This window comes from Centroberyx gerrardi, chromosome 19, assembly GCF_048128805.1.
Source record: "Centroberyx gerrardi isolate f3 chromosome 19, fCenGer3.hap1.cur.20231027, whole genome shotgun sequence".
In the NCBI taxonomy this organism is placed as follows: Eukaryota; Metazoa; Chordata; class Actinopteri; order Beryciformes; family Berycidae; genus Centroberyx; species Centroberyx gerrardi.
In genome coordinates, this window is record NC_136015.1 from 20538630 (window position 1) to 20562367 (window position 23738).

At 41.4% G+C, this 23738-nt stretch overlaps 1 protein-coding gene across 1 annotated transcript; it reads right to left on the reverse strand.

Annotated features, from left to right (window-relative positions):
* Positions 1-296: 296 nt before the first annotated feature.
* eppk1 (epiplakin 1) lies at positions 297-19619 on the reverse strand. The gene is made up of 2 exons (XM_071894973.2): positions 19515-19619; positions 297-13952 (listed from the first exon to the last, which is right to left on the reverse strand). Exon 2 carries the CDS (start codon positions 13936-13938, stop codon positions 1141-1143), a length of 12798 nt encoding a protein of 4265 aa, XP_071751074.2. The 5' UTR covers positions 13939-13952; positions 19515-19619; the 3' UTR covers positions 297-1140.
* Between the last annotated feature and the right edge of the window lie 4119 nt (positions 19620-23738).

Consider the following 23738-nt stretch of genomic DNA (forward strand, 5'->3'; position numbering starts at 1 on the left):
AGGTAAATTTAAAGCATTGACTTAATGGTGTCCTATGGGGTTCATTCAGATATTGTAGTGACCCATTTACCACCCTTATTTCAAAACCACACGTATTCAGGTTTGATTTTTTTTTTTTTTTTTTTTTTTTGGGGGGGGGGGGGGTTACGACCTGTGTGAGGGAGAGAAATGGGCTTCAACAACGGAACTCTTGTATACAGAGTGCTGAGCCAAAACACAGCAAATCCTATATGATTACTCAAAAAAGGGTGAGGTGGTACATCCAAAATTGTGGAAAAAATGACTGGAAACAGTACTCACATTTCACTTATTTATTGGGGCACACACATTGAAACACTTAGACGTTTTGGCAAGAAAAGCCTTCATCAGAATGTTAAAAATAAGTGTAAGGTCTGCTTCTAGGCAAAGGCATCTTGAACCACATTCAGCTAGGCCAGTGTAGAGCCAATCAAACACAGCAATTAGTCAGGAAACAGAAGTCTCACAAATTGATTATGTATGATAACATAGTCAATGATGTAAGCAGTTATGCGGGGCCAGAAGCAGTTAAACAGAGAAAGGCTGAAGAACTAAGTCACAAAAACATTTCAATGTAAACTCATCCTTTAGTCCATTGTGGGTCATGGTGTTCACTAAATGTATCCAAAGCATCTCTTGCTGTGATAGCTTTATAAGATAATGCATAATGCTTGGCCATAGTGTAAATCCATATTTCCAGTGTGAATAGCTGCTACATTTTATGACCTTGTGAACTATAAAAAAAAAAAAAAAATGACAGTCATTTTTTTAAATGACAGGAAATGTAGGGTGTTTTTTATTCCTGAAACAGACTTTTTAAGATTAGGTTTCCATACAAGTGCAGTACTTTGTGAATTATTGTGTTTTGTGGTTAAATTCTCAGTCTATTCTCTGTGACTACATTCCAGTCAAATGTAGTCACAGAGAAGCATTAAACTAGAGCTTAAAATCATGTAGTGATGCTGAAATTTTTTTATTAAAAAAATAGGATTAATTGTGAAATTATTTAGAAGCTAAGAGAGATGAATGTCTATATACTGAATGAACTACAATAGAAATTCACTAGAGAATGTAAGCAAAACAGAGGGAAAGAATATATATGGACTGTTTTTGTTTTTTCCTTCACCTGTGCAAGGGGAGTAAGCTAAGGCCTGTAATGGGATCTCTGACACACCTCTCAACCAGCTGGAGATAGGTGAGGTTCTCTTGTGTGTTGGGGTCAAAAAAGCCCTTGGTGTCATCATCAGGGTCAGACAGAATCTGGTTCATTTCCTCATCAAAGTACCCTCTTTGGTATGCCACTTGTACAGGCACTCGATGGCTGTGCACTGGGTCAATTATGCCACCAGTGGCAATTTGTGCTTCAAGGAGGCGAATTCCGTGGTCCTTGACAATGAGATCCTTTTTCAAGGCCTGGAACAAAGAAATTATGTTCCCTGTGTAGGGATCTTTGTATCCTGTCACTGCTCTTTCTGCTGAAAGCAGTTTGTTTTTCCACTCATTTCCAACCACTGCATGAGCTACAGCTTCCTCTACAGAGAGTTTCTTGTTGTTCACCGGGTCTATGACAAAGCCAGTTGCAGCTTGGGCCTCCAGCAGAACCAGAGAAGTACCAGGGGTCAGTAGGCCTTTGGACTTGGCCCCGTAGATGCTCATGGTCTCTTTGGTGGACTGCAAATACACCCCTGCAATGCTATTGGTCCCCTCTAGGTACTTGCGCACCGAGTCCATGGCACTCACTTCACTCACTGTGACTTTTCCTGCATTAAGATCTTTGTAGAGGTCCTCATTAATGATTTTTGATTCAAGCAGCTCATCAGCAGTGACATCCTTCCTGATTCCATGGAAGCTTTTAGTCTGACTTGTCTCTGTGACTGTGGTTGTGGTAATGGTGGTTTTTGATGTGCTGCTGTCTGATTTTGTTTCTGGTGCTTGGCATGTTATTATTGAAGATGTTGAGGTTATTGTAGTCTGCTTTTGAATGGTTGTCAGTATAATCTCCAAGAAGCGTTCAATTGTGATAGCTCCAGACTTGTACTGCTGCACAAGCTCTCTCCTCTTCTCCTCAGTGATATATTTGGAGTAAAGCAGATCCCAGAGAGACACAGTCTGTCCTTGGTATTTCCCCCCTGCTCTGGTTGTTGTTGTAGATTTCAGAATGAGTTTTGTTGCTTCATCAACAAAGAAATAAAACTCTCCCTTCTTTGCAATGACCAGTAAGCTAAGGCCTGTAATGGGATCTCTGACACACCTCTCAACCAGCTGGAGATAGGTGAGGTTCTCTTGTGTGTTGGGGTCAAAAAAGCCTTTGGTGTCATCATCAGGGTCAGACAGAATCTGGTTCATTTCCTCATCAAAGTACCCTCTTTGGTATGCCACTTGTACAGGCACTCGATGGCTGTGCACTGGGTCGATTACGCCACCAGTGGCAATTTGTGCTTCAAGGAGGCGAATTCCGTGGTCCTTGACAATGAGATCCTTTTTCAAGGCCTGGAACAAAGAAATGATGTTCCCTGTGTAAGGATCTTTGTATCCTGTCACTGCTCTTTCTGCTGAAAGCAGTTTGTTTTTCCACTCATTTCCAACCACTGCTTGAGCTACAGCTTCCTCTACAGAGAGTTTCTTGTTGTTCACCGGGTCTATGACAAAGCCAGTTGCAGCTTGGGCCTCCAGCAGAACCAGAGAAGTACCAGGGGTCAGTAGGCCTTTGGACTTGGCCCCGTAGATGCTCATGGTCTCTTTGGTGGACTGCAAATACACCCCTGCAATGCTGTTGGTCCCCTCTAGGTACTTGCGCACCGAGTCCATGTCACTCACTTCACTCACTGTGACTTTTCCTGCATTAAGATCTTTGTAGAGGTCCTCATTAATGATTTTTGATTCAAGCAGCTCATCAGCAGTGACATCCTTCCTGATTCCATGGAAGCTTTTAGTCTGACTTGTCTCTGTGACTGTGGTTGTGGTAATGGTGGTTTTTGATGTGCTGCTGTCTGATTTTGTTTCTGGTGCTTGGCATGTGATTATTGAAGATGTTGAGGTTATTGTAGTCTGCTTTTGAATGGTTGTCAGTATAATCTCCAAGAAGCGTTCAATTGTGATAGCTCCAGACTTGTACTGCTGCACAAGCTCTCTCCTCTTCTCCTCAGTGATATATTTGGAGTAAAGCAGATCCCAGAGAGACACAGTCTGTCCTTGGTATTTCCCCCCTGCTCTGGTTGTTGTTGTAGATTTCAGAATGAGTTTTGTTGCTTCATCAACAAAGAAATAAAACTCTCCCTTCTTTGCAATGACCAGTAAGCTAAGGCCTGTAATGGGATCTCTGACACACCTCTCAACCAGCTGGAGATAGGTGAGGTTCTCTTGTGTGTTGGGGTCAAAAAAGCCCTTGGTGTCATCATCAGGGTCAGACAGAATCTGGTTCATTTCCTCATCAAAGTACTCTCTTTGGTATGCCACTTGTACAGGCACTCGATGGCTGTGCACTGGGTCGATTATGCCACCAGTGGCAATTTGTGCTTCAAGGAGGCGAATTCCGTGGTCCTTGACAATGAGATCCTTTTTCAAGGCCTGGAACAAAGAAATGATGTTCCCTGTGTAAGGATCTTTGTATCCTGTCACTGCTCTTTCTGCTGAAAGCAGTTTGTTTTTCCACTCATTTCCAACCACTGCTTGAGCTACAGCTTCCTCTACAGAGAGTTTCTTGTTGTTCACCGGGTCTATGACAAAGCCAGTTGCAGCTTGGGCCTCCAGCAGAACCAGAGAAGTACCAGGGGTCAGTAGGCCTTTGGACTTGGCCCCGTAGATGCTCATGGTCTCTTTGGTGGACTGCAAATACACCCCTGCAATGCTGTTGGTCCCCTCTAGGTACTTGCGCACCGAGTCCATGTCACTCACTTCACTCACTGTGACTTTTCCTGCATTAAGATCTTTGTAGAGGTCCTCATTAATGATTTTTGATTCAAGCAGCTCATCAGCGGTGACATCCTTCCTGATTCCATGGAAGCTTTTAGTCTGACTTGTCTCTGTGACTGTGGTTGTGGTAATGGTGGTTTTTGATGTGCTGCTGTCTGATTTTGTTTCTGGTGCTTGGCATGTGATTATTGAAGATGTTGAGGTTATTGTAGTCTGCTTTTGAATGGTTGTCAGTATAATCTCCAAGAAGCGTTCAATTGTGATAGCTCCAGACTTGTACTGCTGCACAAGCTCTCTCCTCTTCTCCTCAGTGATATATTTGGAGTAAAGCAGATCCCAGAGAGACACAGTCTGTCCTTGGTATTTCCCCCCTGCTCTGGTTGTTGTTGTAGATTTCAGAATGAGTTTTGTTGCCTCATCAACAAAGAAATAAAACTCTCCCTTCTTTGCAATGACCAGTAAGCTAAGGCCTGTAATGGGATCTCTGACACACCTCTCAACCAGCTGGAGATAGGTGAGGTTCTCTTGTGTGTTGGGGTCAAAAAAGCCTTTGGTGTCATCATCAGGGTCAGACAGAATCTGGTTCATTTCCTCATCAAAGTACCCTCTTTGGTATGCCACTTGTACAGGCACTCGATGGCTGTGCACTGGGTCGATTATGCCACCAGTGGCAATTTGTGCTTCAAGGAGGCGAATTCCGTGGTCCTTGACAATGAGATCCTTTTTCAAGGCCTGGAACAAAGAAATTATGTTCCCTGTGTAGGGATCTTTGTATCCTGTCACTGCTCTTTCTGCTGAAAGCAGTTTGTTTTTCCACTCATTTCCAACCACTGCATGAGCTACAGCTTCCTCTACAGAGAGTTTCTTGTTGTTCACCGGGTCTATGACAAAGCCAGTTGCAGCTTGGGCCTCCAGCAGAACCAGAGAAGTACCAGGGGTCAGTAGGCCTTTGGACTTGGCCCCGTAGATGCTCATGGTCTCTTTGGTGGACTGCAAATACACCCCTGCAATGCTGTTGGTCCCCTCTAGGTACTTGCGCACCGAGTCCATGTCACTCACTTCACTCACTGTGACTTTTCCTGCATTAAGATCTTTGTAGAGGTCCTCATTAATGATTTTTGATTCAAGCAGCTCATCAGCAGTGACATCCTTCCTGATTCCATGGAAGTTTTTAGTCTCACTTGTCTCTGTGATTGTGGTAGAGGTGATGGTAGTTTTTGTTGTGCTGCTCTCTGATTTTGTTTCTGGTGCTTGGCATGTGATTATTGAAGATGATGTTGTTGTGGTCTGCTTTTGAATGGTTGTCAGTATAATCTCCATGAAGCGTTCAATTGTGATAGCTCCAGACTTGTACTGCTGCACAAGCTCTCTCCTCTTTTCCTCAGTGATATATTTGGAGTAAAGCAGATCCCAGAGAGACACAGTCTGTCCTTGGTATTTCCCCCCTGCTCTGGTTGTTGTTGTAGATTTCAGAATGAGTTTTGTTGCTTCATCAACAAAGAAATAAAACTCTCCCTTCTTTGCAATGACCAGTAAGCTAAGGCCTGTAATGGGATCTCTGACACACCTCTCAACCAGCTGGAGATAGGTGAGGTTCTCTTGTGTGTTGGGGTCAAAAAAGCCCTTGGTGTCATCATCAGGGTCAGACAGAATCTGGTTCATTTCCTCATCAAAGTACCCTCTTTGGTATGCCACTTGTACAGGCACTCGATGGCTGTGCACCGGGTCGATTATGCCACCAGTGGCAATTTGTGCTTCAAGGAGGCGAATTCCGTGGTCCTTGACAATGAGATCCTTTTTCAAGGCCTGGAACAAAGAAATGATGTTCCCTGTGTAAGGATCTTTGTATCCTGTCACTGCTCTTTCTGCTGAAAGCAGTTTGTTTTTCCACTCATTTCCAACCACTGCTTGAGCTACAGCTTCCTCTACAGAGAGTTTCTTGTTGTTCACTGGGTCTATGACAAAGCCAGTTGCAGCTTGGGCCTCCAGCAGAACCAGAGAAGTACCAGGGGTCAGTAGGCCTTTGGACTTGGCCCCGTAGATGCTCATGGTCTGTTTGGTGGACTGCAAATACACCCCTGCAATGCTGTTGGTCCCCTCTAGGTACTTGCGCACCGAGTCCATGTCACTCACTTCACTCACTGTGACTTTTCCTGCATTAAGATCTTTGTAGAGGTCCTCATTAATGATTTTTGATTCAAGCAGCTCATCAGCAGTGACATCCTTCCTGATTCCATGGAAGTTTTTAGTCTCACTTGTCTCTGTGATTGTGGTAGAGGTGATGGTAGTTTTTGTTGTGCTGCTCTCTGATTTTGTTTCTGGTGCTTGGCATGTGATTATTGAAGATGATGTTGTTGTGGTCTGCTTTTGAATGGTTGTCAGTATAATCTCCATGAAGCGTTCAATTGTGATAGCTCCAGACTTGTACTGCTGCACAAGCTCTCTCCTCTTTTCCTCAGTGATATATTTGGAGTAAAGCAGATCCCAGAGAGACACAGTCTGTCCTTGGTATTTCCCCCCTGCTCTGGTTGTTGTTGTAGATTTCAGAATGAGTTTTGTTGCTTCATCAACAAAGAAATAAAACTCTCCCTTCTTTGCAATGACCAGTAAGCTAAGGCCTGTAATGGGATCTCTGACACACCTCTCAACCAGCTGGAGATAGGTGAGGTTCTCTTGTGTGTTGGGGTCAAAAAAGCCCTTGGTGTCATCATCAGGGTCAGACAGAATCTGGTTCATTTCCTCATCAAAGTACCCTCTTTGGTATGCCACTTGTACAGGCACTCGATGGCTGTGCACCGGGTCGATTATGCCACCAGTGGCAATTTGTGCTTCAAGGAGGCGAATTCCGTGGTCCTTGACAATGAGATCCTTTTTCAAGGCCTGGAACAAAGAAATGATGTTCCCTGTGTAAGGATCTTTGTATCCTGTCACTGCTCTTTCTGCTGAAAGCAGTTTGTTTTTCCACTCATTTCCAACCACTGCTTGAGCTACAGCTTCCTCTACAGAGAGTTTCTTGTTGTTCACCGGGTCTATGACAAAGCCAGTTGCAGCTTGGGCCTCCAGCAGAACCAGAGAAGTACCAGGGGTCAGTAGGCCTTTGGACTTGGCCCCGTAGATGCTCATGGTCTGTTTGGTGGACTGCAAATACACCCCTGCAATGCTGTTGGTCCCCTCTAGGTACTTGCGCACCGAGTCCATGTCACTCACTTCACTCACTGTGACTTTTCCTGCATTAAGATCTTTGTAGAGGTCCTCATTAATGATTTTTGATTCAAGCAGCTCATCAGCAGTGACATCCTTCCTGATTCCATGGAAGTTTTTAGTCTCACTTGTCTCTGTGATTGTGGTAGAGGTGATGGTAGTTTTTGTTGTGCTGCTCTCTGATTTTGTTTCTGGTGCTTGGCTTGTGATTATTGAAGATGATGTTGTTGTGGTCTGCTTTTGAATGGTTGTCAGTATAATCTCCATGAAGCGTTCAATTGTGATAGCTCCAGACTTGTACTGCTGCACAAGCTCTCTCCTCTTTTCCTCAGTGATATATTTGGAGTAAAGCAGATCCCAGAGAGACACAGTCTGTCCTTGGTATTTCCCCCCTGCTCTGGTTGTTGTTGTAGATTTCAGAATGAGTTTTGTTGCTTCATCAACAAAGAAATAAAACTCTCCTTTCTTTGCAATGACCAGTAAGCTAAGGCCTGTAATGGGATCTCTGACACACCTCTCAACCAGCTGGAGATAGGTGAGGTTCTCTTGTGTGTTGGGGTCAAAAAAGCCCTTGGTGTCATCATCAGGGTCAGACAGAATCTGGTTCATTTCCTCATCAAAGTACCCTCTTTGGTATGCCACTTGTACAGGCACTCGATGGCTGTGCACTGGGTCAATTATGCCACCAGTGGCAATTTGTGCTTCAAGGAGGCGAATTCCGTGGTCCTTGACAATGAGATCCTTTTTCAAGGCCTGGAACAAAGAAATGATGTTCCCTGTGTAAGGATCTTTGTATCCTGTCACTGCTCTTTCTGCTGAAAGCAGTTTGTTTTTCCACTCATTTCCAACCACTGCTTGAGCTACAGCTTCCTCTACAGAGAGTTTCTTGTTGTTCACCGGGTCTATGACAAAGCCAGTTGCAGCTTGGGCCTCCAGCAGAACCAGAGAAGTACCAGGGGTCAGTAGGCCTTTGGACTTGGCCCCGTAGATGCTCATGGTCTGTTTGGTGGACTGCAAATACACCCCTGCAATGCTGTTGGTCCCCTCTAGGTACTTGCGCACTGAGTCCATGTCACTCACTTCACTCACTGTGACTTTTCCTGCATTAAGATCTTTGTAGAGGTCCTCATTAATGATTTTTGATTCAAGCAGCTCATCAGCAGTGACATCCTTCCTGATTCCATGGAAGTTTTTAGTCTCACTTGTCTCTGTGATTGTGGTAGAGGTGATGGTAGTTTTTGTTGTGCTGCTGTCTGATTTTGTTTCTGGTGCTTGGCTTGTGATTATTGAAGATGATGTTGTTGTGGTCTGCTTTTGAATGGTTGTCAGTATAATCTCCAAGAAGCGTTCAATTGTGATAGCTCCAGACTTGTACTGCTGCACAAGCTCTCTCCTCTTCTCCTCAGTGATATATTTGGAGTAAAGCAGATCCCAGAGAGACACAGTCTGTCCTTGGTATTTCCCCCCTGCTCTGGTTGTTGTTGTAGATTTCAGAATGAGTTTTGTTGCCTCATCAACAAAGAAATAAAACTCTCCCTTCTTTGCAATGACCAGTAAGCTAAGGCCTGTAATGGGATCTCTGACACACCTCTCAACCAGCTGGAGATAGGTGAGGTTCTCTTGTGTGTTGGGGTCAAAAAAGCCTTTGGTGTCATCATCAGGGTCAGACAGAATCTGGTTCATTTCCTCATCAAAGTACCCTCTTTGGTATGCCACTTGTACAGGCACTCGATGGCTGTGCACTGGGTCAATTATGCCACCAGTGGCAATTTGTGCTTCAAGGAGGCGAATTCCGTGGTCCTTGACAATGAGATCTTTTTTCAAGGCCTGGAACAAAGAAATTATATTTCCTGTGTAAGGATCTTTGTATCCTGTCACTGCTCTTTCTGCTGAAAGCAATTTCTTCTTCCACTCACCACCAACCACTGCTTGAGCTACAGCTTCCTCTACAGAGAGTTTCTTGTTGTTCACTGGGTCTATGACAAAGCCAGTGGCAGCTTGGGCCTCCAGCAGAATCAGAGAAGTACCAGGGGTCAGTAGGCCTTTGGTCTTCGCCTCGTAGATGCTCATGACCTTCTTTGTGGATTCAATTCTGACACCTGCTATACAGTTGGTAGCCCCAAGGTACTTTTGAATGGATTCCATTTGTTTCACATTCTCTTCAGTTACTTCCCCTTGTATAATTTGTGTGAAAAGGTCTTTTGAGATAATTTTCGACTCATACAGTTCACTGGCTGAGACCTGCTTCCTTAGCCCTTTGAACTTCCTTTCTTTGGATGTCACCTCGGTAATGATCACAGTGACTATTTCAATGATCTCCTTTATTTTCATAGCGCCTGTCTTGTATTGCTGTATGAGCTGTTCCCTCTTTTGTTCTGAAATGTATTCAGAGAGCAATACCTCCCACAGTGTCACCTCTTTGCCTTGAAACTTTCCTGCATTCATAGCAATAGTTTTGTTTTTGAATGTGAGTTCTGTTTGCTCATCTGTGTGAAAGACACGTGATTTCTCTTCATACAGGGGTAGAAGAAAAAGTCCAGTCTTTGGGTCTTTCTCACACCGCTTCATCAGCAGGAGGTAAGTAAGGTTTTCCTTTGTGTTTGGATCAAAGAATCCCTTTGTGTCATCGCTGGAATCCGACAAAATTTTGTCCATCTCGTCATCAAAATATCCTTTCTTCTTAGCAACATGAACAGGCAGCCTGTGACTTTGAATGGGGTCAATGATGCCCCCAGTTGCTATCTGTGCCTCAATAAGACGAATACCATGGCTTCTCGGAATCAGATTTTTACTCATGGCTTCAAACAGTGATATTGTTGTGTCTGTGTAAGGATCCACATAGCCAGTGACAGCTCGTTCAGCTGATAGCAGTTGCTCATGTACATCTGGTCCAACTACTTTTTCTCTGGCTGCCTCATCAACAGTGTAGAATTTGTTCTTGAGAGGGTCAGTGACACATCCTGTTGCAGCCTGCGCTTCAAGTAGTACAAGTGCAGTGGCAGGTGTCAACAGACCTTGCGCTTTTGCTTCATAGATGCTCATTACCTTGTTGGATGGGTGAATCAGAATTCCAGCAATGCTTCCAGTTCCTTTCAGGTATCCTCTCACAGATTCACATTGAGTTACTGCTTCAAAGGTGAGTTTCCCTTCTTTCACACCATTGAATGTATTTACATCAATGATATCAGAATCCAGTAGCTGTTGTGCAGAGACAGGCTTTCTCAGGCCCATTGTTAGTTTAAGAGTCTCACTGTGCTCCAGTTTTGTAATGGTAGAAGTCACCAATGTGATTATGCTTTGTGTGGTTATCTTCCTTGTTCTGTATTTTTCAATTAACTCAAGTCGCTGATCCTCTGTGAAGTACCCAGAGTGAATCAAGTCCCAAAGAGAAACTGATTTTCCTGAATAGCGGCCCACTGATATGCTCACAGCTGTCTTTTCAAACTCTTGCTTTATCTCAGTGTCAGAATACATTTCCTCCTTTATTCCTATAGCTTTGGCTTTGTCGTTCAGTGGCAGGAGAAACAGACCTGTTTCTTTATCTTTTAAGCATCGGTCCATCATTTCCATATATGTCAGATTTTCTTGTGTGCCTGGGTCAAAAAAACCCTTGGTGTCATCGCTGGGGTCTGACAGAATTTGATTAAGTTCTGTGTCAAAATATCCCTCTCTGTATGCAACCTCTAGGGGTAAGTGAAGGCACTTCAAGGGGTCAATGATGCCACCTGTGGCAATCTGGGCCTCAAGTAAACGGATGGCATGTTGCTTCACAATTAGATCCTTTTTCAAGGCTTGAAAAAGAGAGATCTTTTCATCAGTGTATGGATCTTTGTAACCAGTGACAGCCCTCTCTGCAGACAAGAGCTTTTCATACATCTGTGGGCCAATGACTTTCTCTCTGAGAGCCTGCTCCACAGTACATTTTTTGTTTTTCAGAGGATCAACAATGAATCCTGTGGCCGCTTGTGCCTCAAGGAGACAAAGGGCAGTACCAGGTGTTAGAATTCCCTTTTTCTGTGCATCATAGATGCTTAGCCTCTGGTTGGATGGTTGGAGTATCACCCCAGCTACGCAGCTTTTTCCTAGTAGATAGGTCCTCACACTGTCCATCTTCATCACATCACTGCTTGTCAGCTTTCCATCTATCAAACTGTTGTATGTTTTTTCATCCACAATTTCTAGCTTCAAAAGATCCACAACAGAGACCTCTCCTCTGAGGCCCTCAAAATTCAGTGCTGCTTGTTGTTTTATCTCCTTACTCTCAATGATCTCCAAAACAGTGACAATGATTTGCTCAACTGTGATTTTCCGTGACTTATAGAGCTTGAATAACTCCTGTCTTTTGTCTTCAGACAGATATTCTGAGTTGATGAGATCCCACAGTGTTGTGTACTTGCCACTGAATCTGCCATACTTAACACTAACTGTTGTTGCTCTAAATGTTTCCTTAATGCGATCACCTATGTTAATTATATTGCTTTTGCCTTTGAGTGGCAAGAGACAAAGGCCTGTACTGGGATCTGTGACACATCTAGCCATGAGCTGCAAGTATGTCAGGTTCTCATGAGTGTTGGGGTCAAAGAACCCTTTGGTGTCATCACTTGGATCACTCAGGATCTGATTCATTTCCTCATTAAAATATCCCCTCTTATAGGCCACATGGACAGGAATGCGATGGCTGTTCACAGGGTCAATGATTCCACCAGTGGCAATTTGTGCTTCCAGCAGGCGAATTCCATGGTCTTGTAGGATGAGGTCTTTCTGCATGGCTTGGAACAAAGAGATTATTTTTTCATCATATGGATCTTTGTATCCTGTGACTGCTTTCTCTGCTGAGCGCAACTTTTGATGAAGGTCAGGCCCCACAATCTTTGCCTTCACAGCATCATCCACTGAAAACTTTCTGTTTCCAATAGGGTCAATAATGAACCCTGTTGCTGCCTGGGCCTCCAGTAGAATCAGAGCAGTTCCTGGCATCAGCTTTCCCTTCTGCCTGGCCTGGTAGATGGTCATGATCTGAGAATCAGGAAGCAGAATACCTGCAATGCTATCTTTCCCCTGCAGGTACACATTTACATTTTCATCCTCTGTAACCTCCTTCACTGACTTCTTTCCCTTTTTAAGATCCTCCAGGACCTCCTCACTGATGATATCTGCCTCTACTAGCTGTTTTGCTGTTACAGTTTCCCTGATGCCTTCAAAGATGACCGTAGTTGTTTTCACAGACTTCTCTATGACTTCCAGGACTGTTGTAATGATCATCTTAATTTTGAGCTTCCCCTGTTTGTACTTTTGAATGATGTCTCGCCTCTGGTGTTCATCAAAGTATTCTGACATCAGCAGTTCCCACAGAGATACTGTCATTCCCATGTACTTTCCACATGTCACTTTCACCTTCTCTTCTTTGAAAGTCACTTTAGTTTGGTAATCGATGAAGTTGGAATTCAACCTGCCTGACTTATCGAGGAGAGGGAGGAGGCAGAGTCCAGTGGCAGGATCAGTGACGCACCTTTCCATCAGTTGAAGATAGGTTAGATTGTCATTTGTGTTTGGATCAAAGAAGCCTTTTGTGTCATCTCCCGAGTCTTCTAGTATGGCATTCATGTCTTCATTAAAATAACCCCTCTTGTAGGCCACTTCTGTAGGAAGTCTATGACTGTTGATTGGGTCTATGATTCCACCTGTAGCAATTTGAGCCTCAAGTAAGCGGATCCCATGTTCCTTTACGATAAGATCCTTTGATAGTGCTTGAAAGAGGGATATGATTTCACCTGAGTATGGGTCTTTGTATCCAGTAACTGCCCGCTCAGCAGAAAGCAGCTTTGCATGATATTCTGGGCCAACAAGTTTGTTTTTGATGGCTTCATCCACACTGACCTTTTTGTTTCCAACAGGATCAATCATGAATCCAGTTGCAGCTTGTGCCTCCAGTAGAACTAGTGCTGTTCCGGGCATTAGTATGCCTTGCTTCATGGCTTGGAAGATGCTCATTCTCTGATTGGACGAGAGTACTGCAATGCCAGCGATACTCCCTTTGCCCTCCAGGTATTCTTTTACCGTTTCCATCAGCATCACATCCTGTGTTGTGGTCTTACCCTTCTGCAAGTCATCATATGTTTCTTTGTCAATGATCTTAGATTCAAGGAGTTCAGTGGAGGAAATGCCTCTACGCAGGCCTTTGAAGGTGATGCAAACAGGCAGCAGCAGCAGGCCTGTATCAGGCTCCACCATACATTGCTCCAGGAGATGTCGATAGTTGAGATTTTCTTGTGAGTTTGGATTGTAGAACACTCTGAGCTCCTCCATCTGGTCACTGAGCAAACCTTTTTCATAGTAGCCCTTCTCAATCGCTGACTCCACTGAAATATTTCTCTTCTCAACAGGGTCAAACAGGCCTTGTGTGGATATCTGTGCTTCCAGCAGCCTCAATCCATAATCCTTTGGGACTAAATCTTTTTGCATAGCTTGGAATACAGAGATTGTTTGATTGGTGTAGGGGTCTACATAACCATGAATAGCTTTCTCTGCTGCTATGAGTTTCTCTTTCATCTCAGATCCCACTAGTCCCTCCTTGACAGCATCTTCAACAGTGAGTTTCCGGTTGTTGACTGGGTCCACTATGCCCTCAGTGGCAGCTTGTGCTTCAAGCAGGGCTAATGCTGTTCCTGGCCTCAGTAGACGTTTTTTCATGGCTTGATATATGGTTATCTTCTGCTTTGTCTTCTCCAGAAATACTCCAGCCACAGGGCCATGGTCTTTTGTGTGGCCATTTTGCTTCGCCTTGGTATCTTGAGTGATGGGGTCCATCTTGACCTAGATACCTGTATTAATACAGAAAACAGACACTTAAATACCTATTCCTTTGTGGCAGCTATAAATTAACTTACATGCATGGTTTGGATATTGCATTGAATTTAATTATCAATGAAAACACTCTTGTCTTGCTGTCCACTCTGCTACACAGAGTTTTATTGATATGGAGATTTTTTATCAAGAGATTTGTTTACAGTGTACAAAAGTATTCATTCCCTATTACTTGTTGCACACAATGGTGAGATAGACTATAAATACTCTCAAATCGACATAGAAATTCTACAAATATATGCAGATGTATAAAATTAAAATAACCTTTCATTTAGGTTGTATTGTCATAAGGGCAATTACAATTACTCAACATACTGTATATAATTCAGTCTTCTATAGGCCCCGTCAATACATCTCATTGGAATTTTAGGGTGTAGGGTGAGCTCCTCATCAGAATACTCCAACACACTAAGGTGTGGTTCATCAATGAATGCCACTTTTAGTTCAGTCCCTGAGGTTTCAAAGAAATAATAAATTATCACCATCCTGTGTGAAAATACCAACGAGAAGCTTTTAGGTTAGTTTCTCCTGTTCAAATTCCTTCTGATTTCCACAATAAAATTAACCTAGAGAAGTTGCACTGACAATGTACCTTCTGTTTTTTTGTGATGATTTTTTGTTTCCTTTAAAGTCCAAGAACTAGACTTAAGTGAACCAGTTATTCCTCATGTGTTTGAGTATTCTGAAACAAAATCTACACTACCCTAAAATTCAGTTGAAATGAATTGAAAAGACCTGATATCAGATTTGTTAGCAAAAGGGCAGAAAAAATATGAGAAGGGAGATATTGCTAAAAATTAATAAGTACAATTGTGAAGTCATATAATCCTAATCCTATAAAAATGCTAATTGATTTTTTGCCAGTAAAACAAATTACTGGCAACTGAAACAAGGAGCACCTTGAATAGTCAGTGAACAGTCCTAAATAAATTCATTTTTAATTTTTTTTTAGTTCAACAAAATGTGCAAAAGGTCCATGTGGTGAATACCTCTTTAGGCAACTGTAAGTCACAGTGAAGAGTGAAGCTTTTATCCTACGTATCTTACAGTATGAGTGCAAAAACTTTTTTTGTATGGATACCCCAGTGACAATAGTTTGATATGATATCCTTTAAAAGTTTGACAAAATATCTAATTGAGTGAGTTTTGTGCTGCATTTGCATCAAAGTAACCAAAGGTCAGCATGTGACACTCCCCTTCTTTTACAATTACAGCTTGTAAGAGCCATTTCTCCTTAATAAATTGTATTTATATTTTGTATCTCTTATATTGACTTAATCTGTTTGGATAGATTTATGTTTTGATAAATATTGCTAATACTCAACATTTACTTGTGTAACACCTAGTTTATATTGCCTTAGATTAATGCTTGTCTCTCATTGGCTAATTACTTGCTGCAGAGAAGCATTAGGTGGATTGCGCACTTTCATTTTCCTTTAGAAGAAAGAAGCTGTTGAGCTAGAGCACAAAAATAGTTTTTGACCGTGCCTTTATGAACGTGTCCTGTGCCTTTGTTTGATTTGCATATCCTCAGTAAACGGTAAAACAAAGAACATGGATTGAAGAGACTTTTTTTTGAGTCACGTATCAACTACATGCCAAAGTTCAACAGTTTAAGTGAGCTTAATACAGAATCAAGAGTTAAAGCATCAGCACAGTTAAAGCATCAAAGTGACTGTAAATATATACAGTTTTGAAAGTTAGGTTACATTTTCATCCAGGCCCTGCACTGATTAGAAAAGAAATGTGCCCTCTGCCAGTCCAATATGTAGCCTACATGTTGTAAGGTTTCGGTGGTGGAGTACCCCTTACATACTGCAGGATAGCAGCGGCTACTGAGATGTACAACGAGGAGGAAGAAGCACAGCATCCACTCAGAGGTCAAGTTAATCAAAACTCTGTCATTTACTGCATCTTTTACATGGCCATATTTACAAAGCAAAACAGCAATACAGAGGGACAAGGGTTCCCCTCTACCCACAACCAGCCACCCCGACAACTGAATACCCCCCAGTATATAAATGCCCTGAGTCTAACCACTGCAAATATAATAGGGGTGATATTTACAAGAAAAGTAGAAAAATATATATGTTAAGTACTTAACATTTTATCTTTACATAATCTTTTCCACAACATCATATAAACATTTACATTTTACCCAAACTATACATTTAACCCCTAAACAATCAAACACACAACTTAACTCCCTTACAACCTCCCCCCCTCTCCTCAGTCCACTTGGTCTCCCCCCAATAAGGCTGATTGAAATCACCAGGGCCTCGTCAGCAACGCTCTCATGGGCGCGCCTCCATGACAATGCTGAAGCAGGAAGTAAACCTCAGAGAGAGAGCGGATGATCAGAAACAAACCCGAAACACACGAACAGAAACCTCTCTTGAAAATAATCCAGCTAATGCATTAATCAACTAAATAGGATCCATCTTTAGCAAATCAACACATCACCAAAAACCCTAGACAAAAGAATGAAAATTTAGTGTCTGAGTGTATGCATGTACAGTGTATGGAAATGTATGTGTGTGCATAGGAACTGTACACCTGTTTAGTGAGGGGCTGCATGCAGATCCCTCACACATGTTTAACAAACACTTTCTATTTGTTTTGGCTCAAGACACAATGCTCTGAAACTGGAACTTCAAGATGCTCTGTACTGTAACCTGAGTGCCAAATGTGCCACTGACAAAGTCCCTTGACTTGAAAAACAAACATCTTCCAGGGATTACGCTCACTGGAAATATACTTCTTAATTTATTTAATAGGTCTTAGTTCTTTTGTAGGCTCTTTTGCAGAGATGCATGATAGGATGGTATAGCTGAACAAAAAATGGTTCTTAAGACAGAAATTCAGCAACATGCTTCTGCTGTAGGCAAGTAACACTTCTAGTCTATTGTCATTTATATCCTATTTTCTACTACTGCAATTACCCCATGTGGCTCAATAAAGTTCCATCTAAATCTAAATCTAGAATACTCTTTTTAAGGAACTTTTTAGCTGCAGGTAGTAATGACTTATTTTCTGTTTCGCGTCCTGCGGCAAAGTATGAAATCAAAAGTAAAGAGAATATACTGTATACTACAGTATTAAAATAGACTCACAAAAGACAGCAGAGTATTTAAGTTAGAACATTGCCAGTGCTATAAATCTACTGCATACAAATGAGTGAAGGGAAGGCGTTTTTATAGGACTAGTGTATCCACCACACCCCCCACCCCTCCACCCCCACCCTCTCCAATAGAAAGCCTCGTGGCAGAGTTTTTATGTGTTGGATGATCTCATTGCCACCTGTGGGAGTACAGTCGGAGTGAATGTAATCACTATTACAAAAAAGGGTGTGGAGGAGAATTCAGCCACAACATGCGGTTCACAAGAACTTTTTGAATTAATGCCTAACACCAAAAGTAAATCAAGATTGTAGACAAGGCTCTGTTCTGTACATTATAATTACCATTGATGTGTCACGTGCGCTGTGGGAATTTTGTCCGAAAATTGGTATTCTTACTTTGCTTTACTGCATGAGACGGAAATCACCAGCTGTCATTCAAGAATTTGTTCACAATACGATTAATGGTGAGTGACATGCAGTTAAAAATAGTACTGTACTGGCATTCATAATGTCAGTGGGCTAAAGGTGTGTACTGATATTTTTTCAGTTCATGCAATGCAGCACCAGTGAGTGTCCTAGTTTGCAATTATAACATGGTCTCCATGATAACCAACAGACCAAAAACAGAAATATCTGATCATCTTGGGATTAAACTAAAGCCTGTCTGATAGAACAAGAAGGCAAATACCACAACAGCAGTTGCTCTATCTGTACCACTAATTGCTCAGTTTGCTATTTGATGATATCGCCCACTTTGTAAATGTTTGAATATTTGAAAGATATTGAACATACATACTGTATGAGTTTGCTTATCATAAAGGCAAATACCTCTCCTGCACAAAACTGTCCTGAGAACATTTACCACACACAGCGTTACTGTTTTCACAGTCCCTGTTCACAAAGGATTTATCCACAAAAAAAGAAAGAAATGAAGTGCCTAGTAAGAGAAATACACTATCTTCACTATTCTGTCCTGGAAAGTCTGTTTTAAGTTCTTATTTTCTAGTAAGAAATTAATTTGTGTAAATAATGGAATACAATGACTGTAGAAACACTGCTACATACACTTGGCTGAGAAAAATAGCTAGAGTTGTAAAAACTGATAAGATTTGGCAGCTGATGTTGAATTAAGCATTTTATTTTAGCAAGTATAATAAAATAAAACAAGAACCCCAGTTATATAATCATTAATTTGCTCCAGACTCTAACCCATACAGGAATGTGCCACAGTAAGGGTGCCAGTGTGATAGATGTAGTATAGCTTCCATACTAAAATACACACTTCATTCTGAATTCATTCTCCTTGCATACATTGTGTTCCTTGTAATAGTAGATTGAGGTTGTGCACACAATTATTACACCACATTGCTTAAAATGAAACCTTGAGTCTGTCAAAAAAAAAAAGAAAATACAATAATTGTAGTTACACCTCATTAAGGTGCGTCTACAATACAATACTGCAGATCTAACAATAGGAAGGTTTATTTAAAGGGTCATGAGACAGCTATATAGCAGGTAAGGAAAAATGCCTTATATTGTTATACTGATTTGAAAGAAAAACCCATGGCAAAAGCAGTGCTATACTAAGCTGTACTCATCTTAAGGAAGGCCTGATGGTTTTTGATAAATAACTAACTAACCGAGAATCTGTTTGAATGGCACGATAAGATTTTATTGTAGACAAGTCCCTGAACCTATTACATCTGTGCCTTTCAGAAGAGTTGTAAAGCAATCAAAACATTTTTCACACTGCAAATGGCCTCTTTTCTCTCCTTTGCATTGTCAGTCACAGGGGTTATAGGCACACGGCCCCTTGCACCATATCTCTGACACCCAACTCATTATCATTCTAGTGTCGTCTTGACACCACTGCAACAATAAAGAAAGGAACTTATGAAGGAGTGAAGTATCGTCTTGGATGTTACACAATAGTTGCTTGAAGCTACAGCTGTGGAAAATGTAGGGTATACGCTTTACATGTGTCTATAGCTCTCATGCTGATACAGTGTACAGACTTGCTGGAAGCCTTTACAGCCTGTGGACATAGACATGCAGCCCTACTTTACATTTAACATTATTTAGACAAGAGCGGTTAAAGGTAATCAGTAAGGAATGTTTACTTTCCCTTTTATCAGGAGGGAGTTGGCGCACAGTTCAGGATACACTGTTATTTCCTCACATTTGGCTTTGACAAGACTGACCCGTTCAAACTTGCGCCTCTCAGCAGAAACTAAGCAACAGTTTAATTTGTCATTTTGCCATAGATAAGCAAGACAGTTTCACTGAAATCATTAACTTTTACTGGAAAACACGGTGCCATTACATTATTGAATACACAGAAGCAAAGCAGAGATAACACTGCATTTCCCATCACCAAACTAAAGAATGCCGCTCTTACCTGAGTGTCCTTGAATACACAAAGTCCCACTGTGTGCTTTTCAGCAGTGTGGTCTGTCTTAGTTGGTGTGACAGACTCTGGGATTTCTGTGTGCTCCTAACATCTCACAGGCACTCACTCACTGCTCACTGTCCAGATATACAGCAGGTCCAGCTGTGAAGTCCCGCCCCTTCTGAGGAACAGCCTCCTGTGACTGTAAGGGAGTAACGGCCTGAGATCTCTCAGTGTTGAACCCAGGATGCCAGGAATTCCTGTGGATTTCCTCAGAGCTTGTCCATTGTGTTATTAAACAATAACGGCAAGCAATTTTAGCTTTTCTGATTGTATCATAGGTGAGCAGATTTATTAAACTGACATTAAACAAGCACAAAATAATATGTTGTGATTTTATAATATGTAAAACTCTAATCTTGTTGGCAAGGGCAAGACTCAGGTCATTAATTGTGTTTTAAGCCACAAAGATTATTCTGATCAAACACAAGGGTCTCAGTTTAAACCCTGTCTGTCATTTATTGATGTAAACGATTTTTTTTTTTTACAATGTTGGCCTACATACTTTAAGTAAACTGTGAGGGGGGCGCTTATCTTTCTTATCTAGATCTACCAAGTTGTGACAAGAACAGCTGAAGCCCCTGTTGCGTACAGAGATCATTGTCTTTGTGTGAGAGCTTCCCTCTAGTTTGGCAGGTTTTCAAGTGTGAATAGTTAGACATACAGAGATGGGAGTGGGGTGTGGTGGGGTGGGGGGTGGGGGTTCGTGACAAGGACTTTCACAGTAAAAATGAATTGCATCACAGAACAGAAAACCTGTACAGGGAACGTCTGTCAGTCTGTTTTAAATGTGCATAAACCAGATGCAAAGGCATTAGTCACATTATAATCATAGTCTGAAACCTACCGGTGTTCTATGACAAATGTGCTGAGGTGGAGAGAGTAATGAAATGTTGTACGCAAGTGGAAGCACCGATACTTGATACTGACTTTCCACTCAGGCAGGTGAAAGAGTTCTTGTCTTTGGTTTGGTAATTGGTTTAGCAAGAGTAAAAGCACAAAGAAGTACAGAAGTGTTTTCACTTTCAAATAGACAAAGTTCCAAAAGTGTTCTCCAGAATTCACTGCTTACATGGCTTTTGGCATCTAAATAAAGTCTGCTTCATGTGTTGCAAGTAACATTCAGAATGACTGCTTTATTGCAAATGACAGATGCCATTTTACTCAATACTAAAATACTAAAAATAAAACTTGCTCAGCTAAAAACAGGAGTGAAAGCTTTTCTCAATTGCTTAAGTTGAAGTGCAAGTACAGATTTCTGAAATTATTAAAACAGTAACGGCACTAAAACTTCTTCTCAAGTGAAACAAGAGTAATTATGGTAGCACTTTATCTGACGCCATCTGACATGAATGTGAACTGATGTTTATGAATGTTCACGATTGCTGTCATCAAGTGTCATTTGATTAATAATGTCACTTTCAATGCAAAGCTGGCATCGTTCTGCATAGATGTCTTTGTCATGATAACTTGGCATTAACCAAGGTGACATAACCTGTTATAAAGATATGTCAGGCCTCATCAAACACAAATAAGCTGTTTGGTTGTATAATGACAACAGTCAAAAACATTAATAAAGTTCATGTCCATGTCAGATGTCATGTCATGGTTATGATAGCCTTATGCAATGAAATAACATCTGTTTTTTGACATTAAAATGATACAAGCAAAAGCAATATGGGTGGGAAATGTTTCTGTAAACATGCAGGGACAATTTGCCATTTGATGAGACTAGAAAATTCTCCAGAAAATCAAAGCCAAGCCAAAAGTCTCTCTCAAGTGTGGAGTGATTCATTTACATCGAAACATCCCCGGGGGTGAGAGTGGGTGGATTACTCTAATCAAGCAGAAGCCAATGCCTTTTTGGGTAACAGGTGATTTCCTCCCCTATTCTAAACTTCAACTTTCCTTGCAACATGCCATCTCACACGGTGTTTCTGCCAAAATCGGTGTGGTTAAAGGTAGTTTAAGCCGGGTGTGGTGGCCAAAAGCATTTCTGAAGAAGAGGGGGGTTCATGGATTTCACTGGAAGAGGGTTTGTTCTAATTAAATTCTTATACAGGAGAGAACACACCTTGACACTGATGAACAGAAGCAGCACAGATGTTAGCATGCTAGCATGAGTAGCCAAAGGTGGAAGAACGCATTAAGATTTCTTTTGTAGGCTGCAAGACCTGTTTACCGGCTAATTACACCAAACTGGGGTGACTGTGGGAAAATTAAGATTTTTAAATAGGCTGAAATAAGTAAGTAATAAATAAGTGAAGTGATGCACTGAAGTGATGGCATCAAAATTTCTGCATTATGCATAAACTGCAAAGAAATGATAAATGCATTTCATTGCATTACTTTTTTTTTTTTTAACTCAATCCTATTGCATGCTCAGTCGTCCTGGTGGGGGATCCCTCACTGATTTGGCCTGCCTGAGGGTTCTTCTGCTTTTTTCCTTTTAAGGTTTTCTTGGGAGTTTTCCCTTAATTGTCTTCACTGAGGGTTGGTGGTGCCGGTTAGGTAGGTTAGGTAGGCTTGCTAGTCTTTTCAACACGCTATTTTGTGTCTTGTGCTTTGTTCTGTTTCCTTGTGTTTATTTTGTTGCATACTGTATTACATCATTATATTCTGTGGTTGATTGCTGTTTAGTTAGACCTATGTAGGCTCATTCTCTGGAAAGTCCTTTGAGACATGCTCCAGTGATGAATGGCTACATAAACTTGACTTGACATGTTGCTGCTGTTAACATGACTTTGACCAGTTTCAATCCCAGATAAAGCATCTGCCAACCTAGAAAAATGTTAGGTTTTATCCTACAGCACTGTTTTCTTAGCTACTTAAGTCCAGTCTTTGTCAGGCAGAAGTAAAGCTTAAGGCATGATTTATAGCATGAATATGTCTTTTTCCTTTGTTCAGTATTGATTCCAGTTTTAACCCCGCACATAGGTTTATTTGGGATGTGCATAAACTATTTTCTGTTTCCCAGCTACTTTCTCTTTACACCCTAACCCTTTCTTTATTAGATGAGGAAATATTCTTTGGTTGATGCAGAATCCTTGGTCTTGGTGTAGTGAAGTTACATAAACGATATGCTGCATTTTTCTCATGGATTTTGCTTGTGGGTGGAGAGGGGAGCTCATCAGGATTATTCTGTGCCATCGCTACTCCCTCTGACCCACCAAAGTCCAGATCCTACAAGATCCGATCCGTGTGTCTCCAAAAACAGGAGAGCAGCTGAAGTTCCTAGATGCTTTCATTTCCGTCGTTTTATCCTTCTCACTCTAAATCCCACTGCACACAAACACTTAAGCATAGCGGTTTGTTCCTTAAAGTAAAGTACACACAGTGTCATTACATTATCAAAATAGATAATTAACCTATCACTTGCTATTTAAACTAACATATCCCACACAGGTTTCTGTTTCAGTCTTCCACACAAAGAAGGAATCCGTGTATAATGAATAAGACAGAAAGTGCTGAGCCACAGAAGCTTTCTCTAAATGCAGATTTTGTGAGTATGTTGCCATATGACACGTCCCTACTTGTTGGTGGCTTCATATTCCACATATTCAGCTATTGTCAACCAACCTGATTAGACCTGTGCTGATATAACCGTTACTTGCCAGCCAACTTTCTGCTGAGAAATGTATTTTATTGATGTCTTACATGTTCCTACTGTATACAGCTTTTAATACAGCTGATGTGGATCATTTCCTACAATCTTTATAGCACTGTAAAGGTTCTATATAGAATCAGTGCAGCATGGTTCTTCAAGGAACTGTTCAGAAATGGCTCTGTTTTTTTACAAGCCAAAAGAATACAGACAGAATAGAATACAGAAAGAATAAATCAGAATATGAATTGAGATTTGTAAGCATGTAGCTGTAACATATTCACAACACTCTCCTGCTACAGTGTCATCTTCTGATGAAAGAGCACAGTAGCAATCAAAGTTTCATGAAAAGGATACATGGGAGAAATTGCTTCTAATTCAGAAATGCAGGGAAAAGTTTGAATGCTATATAGTCTAAATGAATTGAAATGAAACATGGAAACATTTTATCATTTGATTTTACATAAACTATGGGTATAGTCCACAGAAATATGCCTATATTAAATAAAACAAATGATATCAAATTAACAAATTAATTTCAAAGTCATTGGAAGTTCATATAGCTTGTT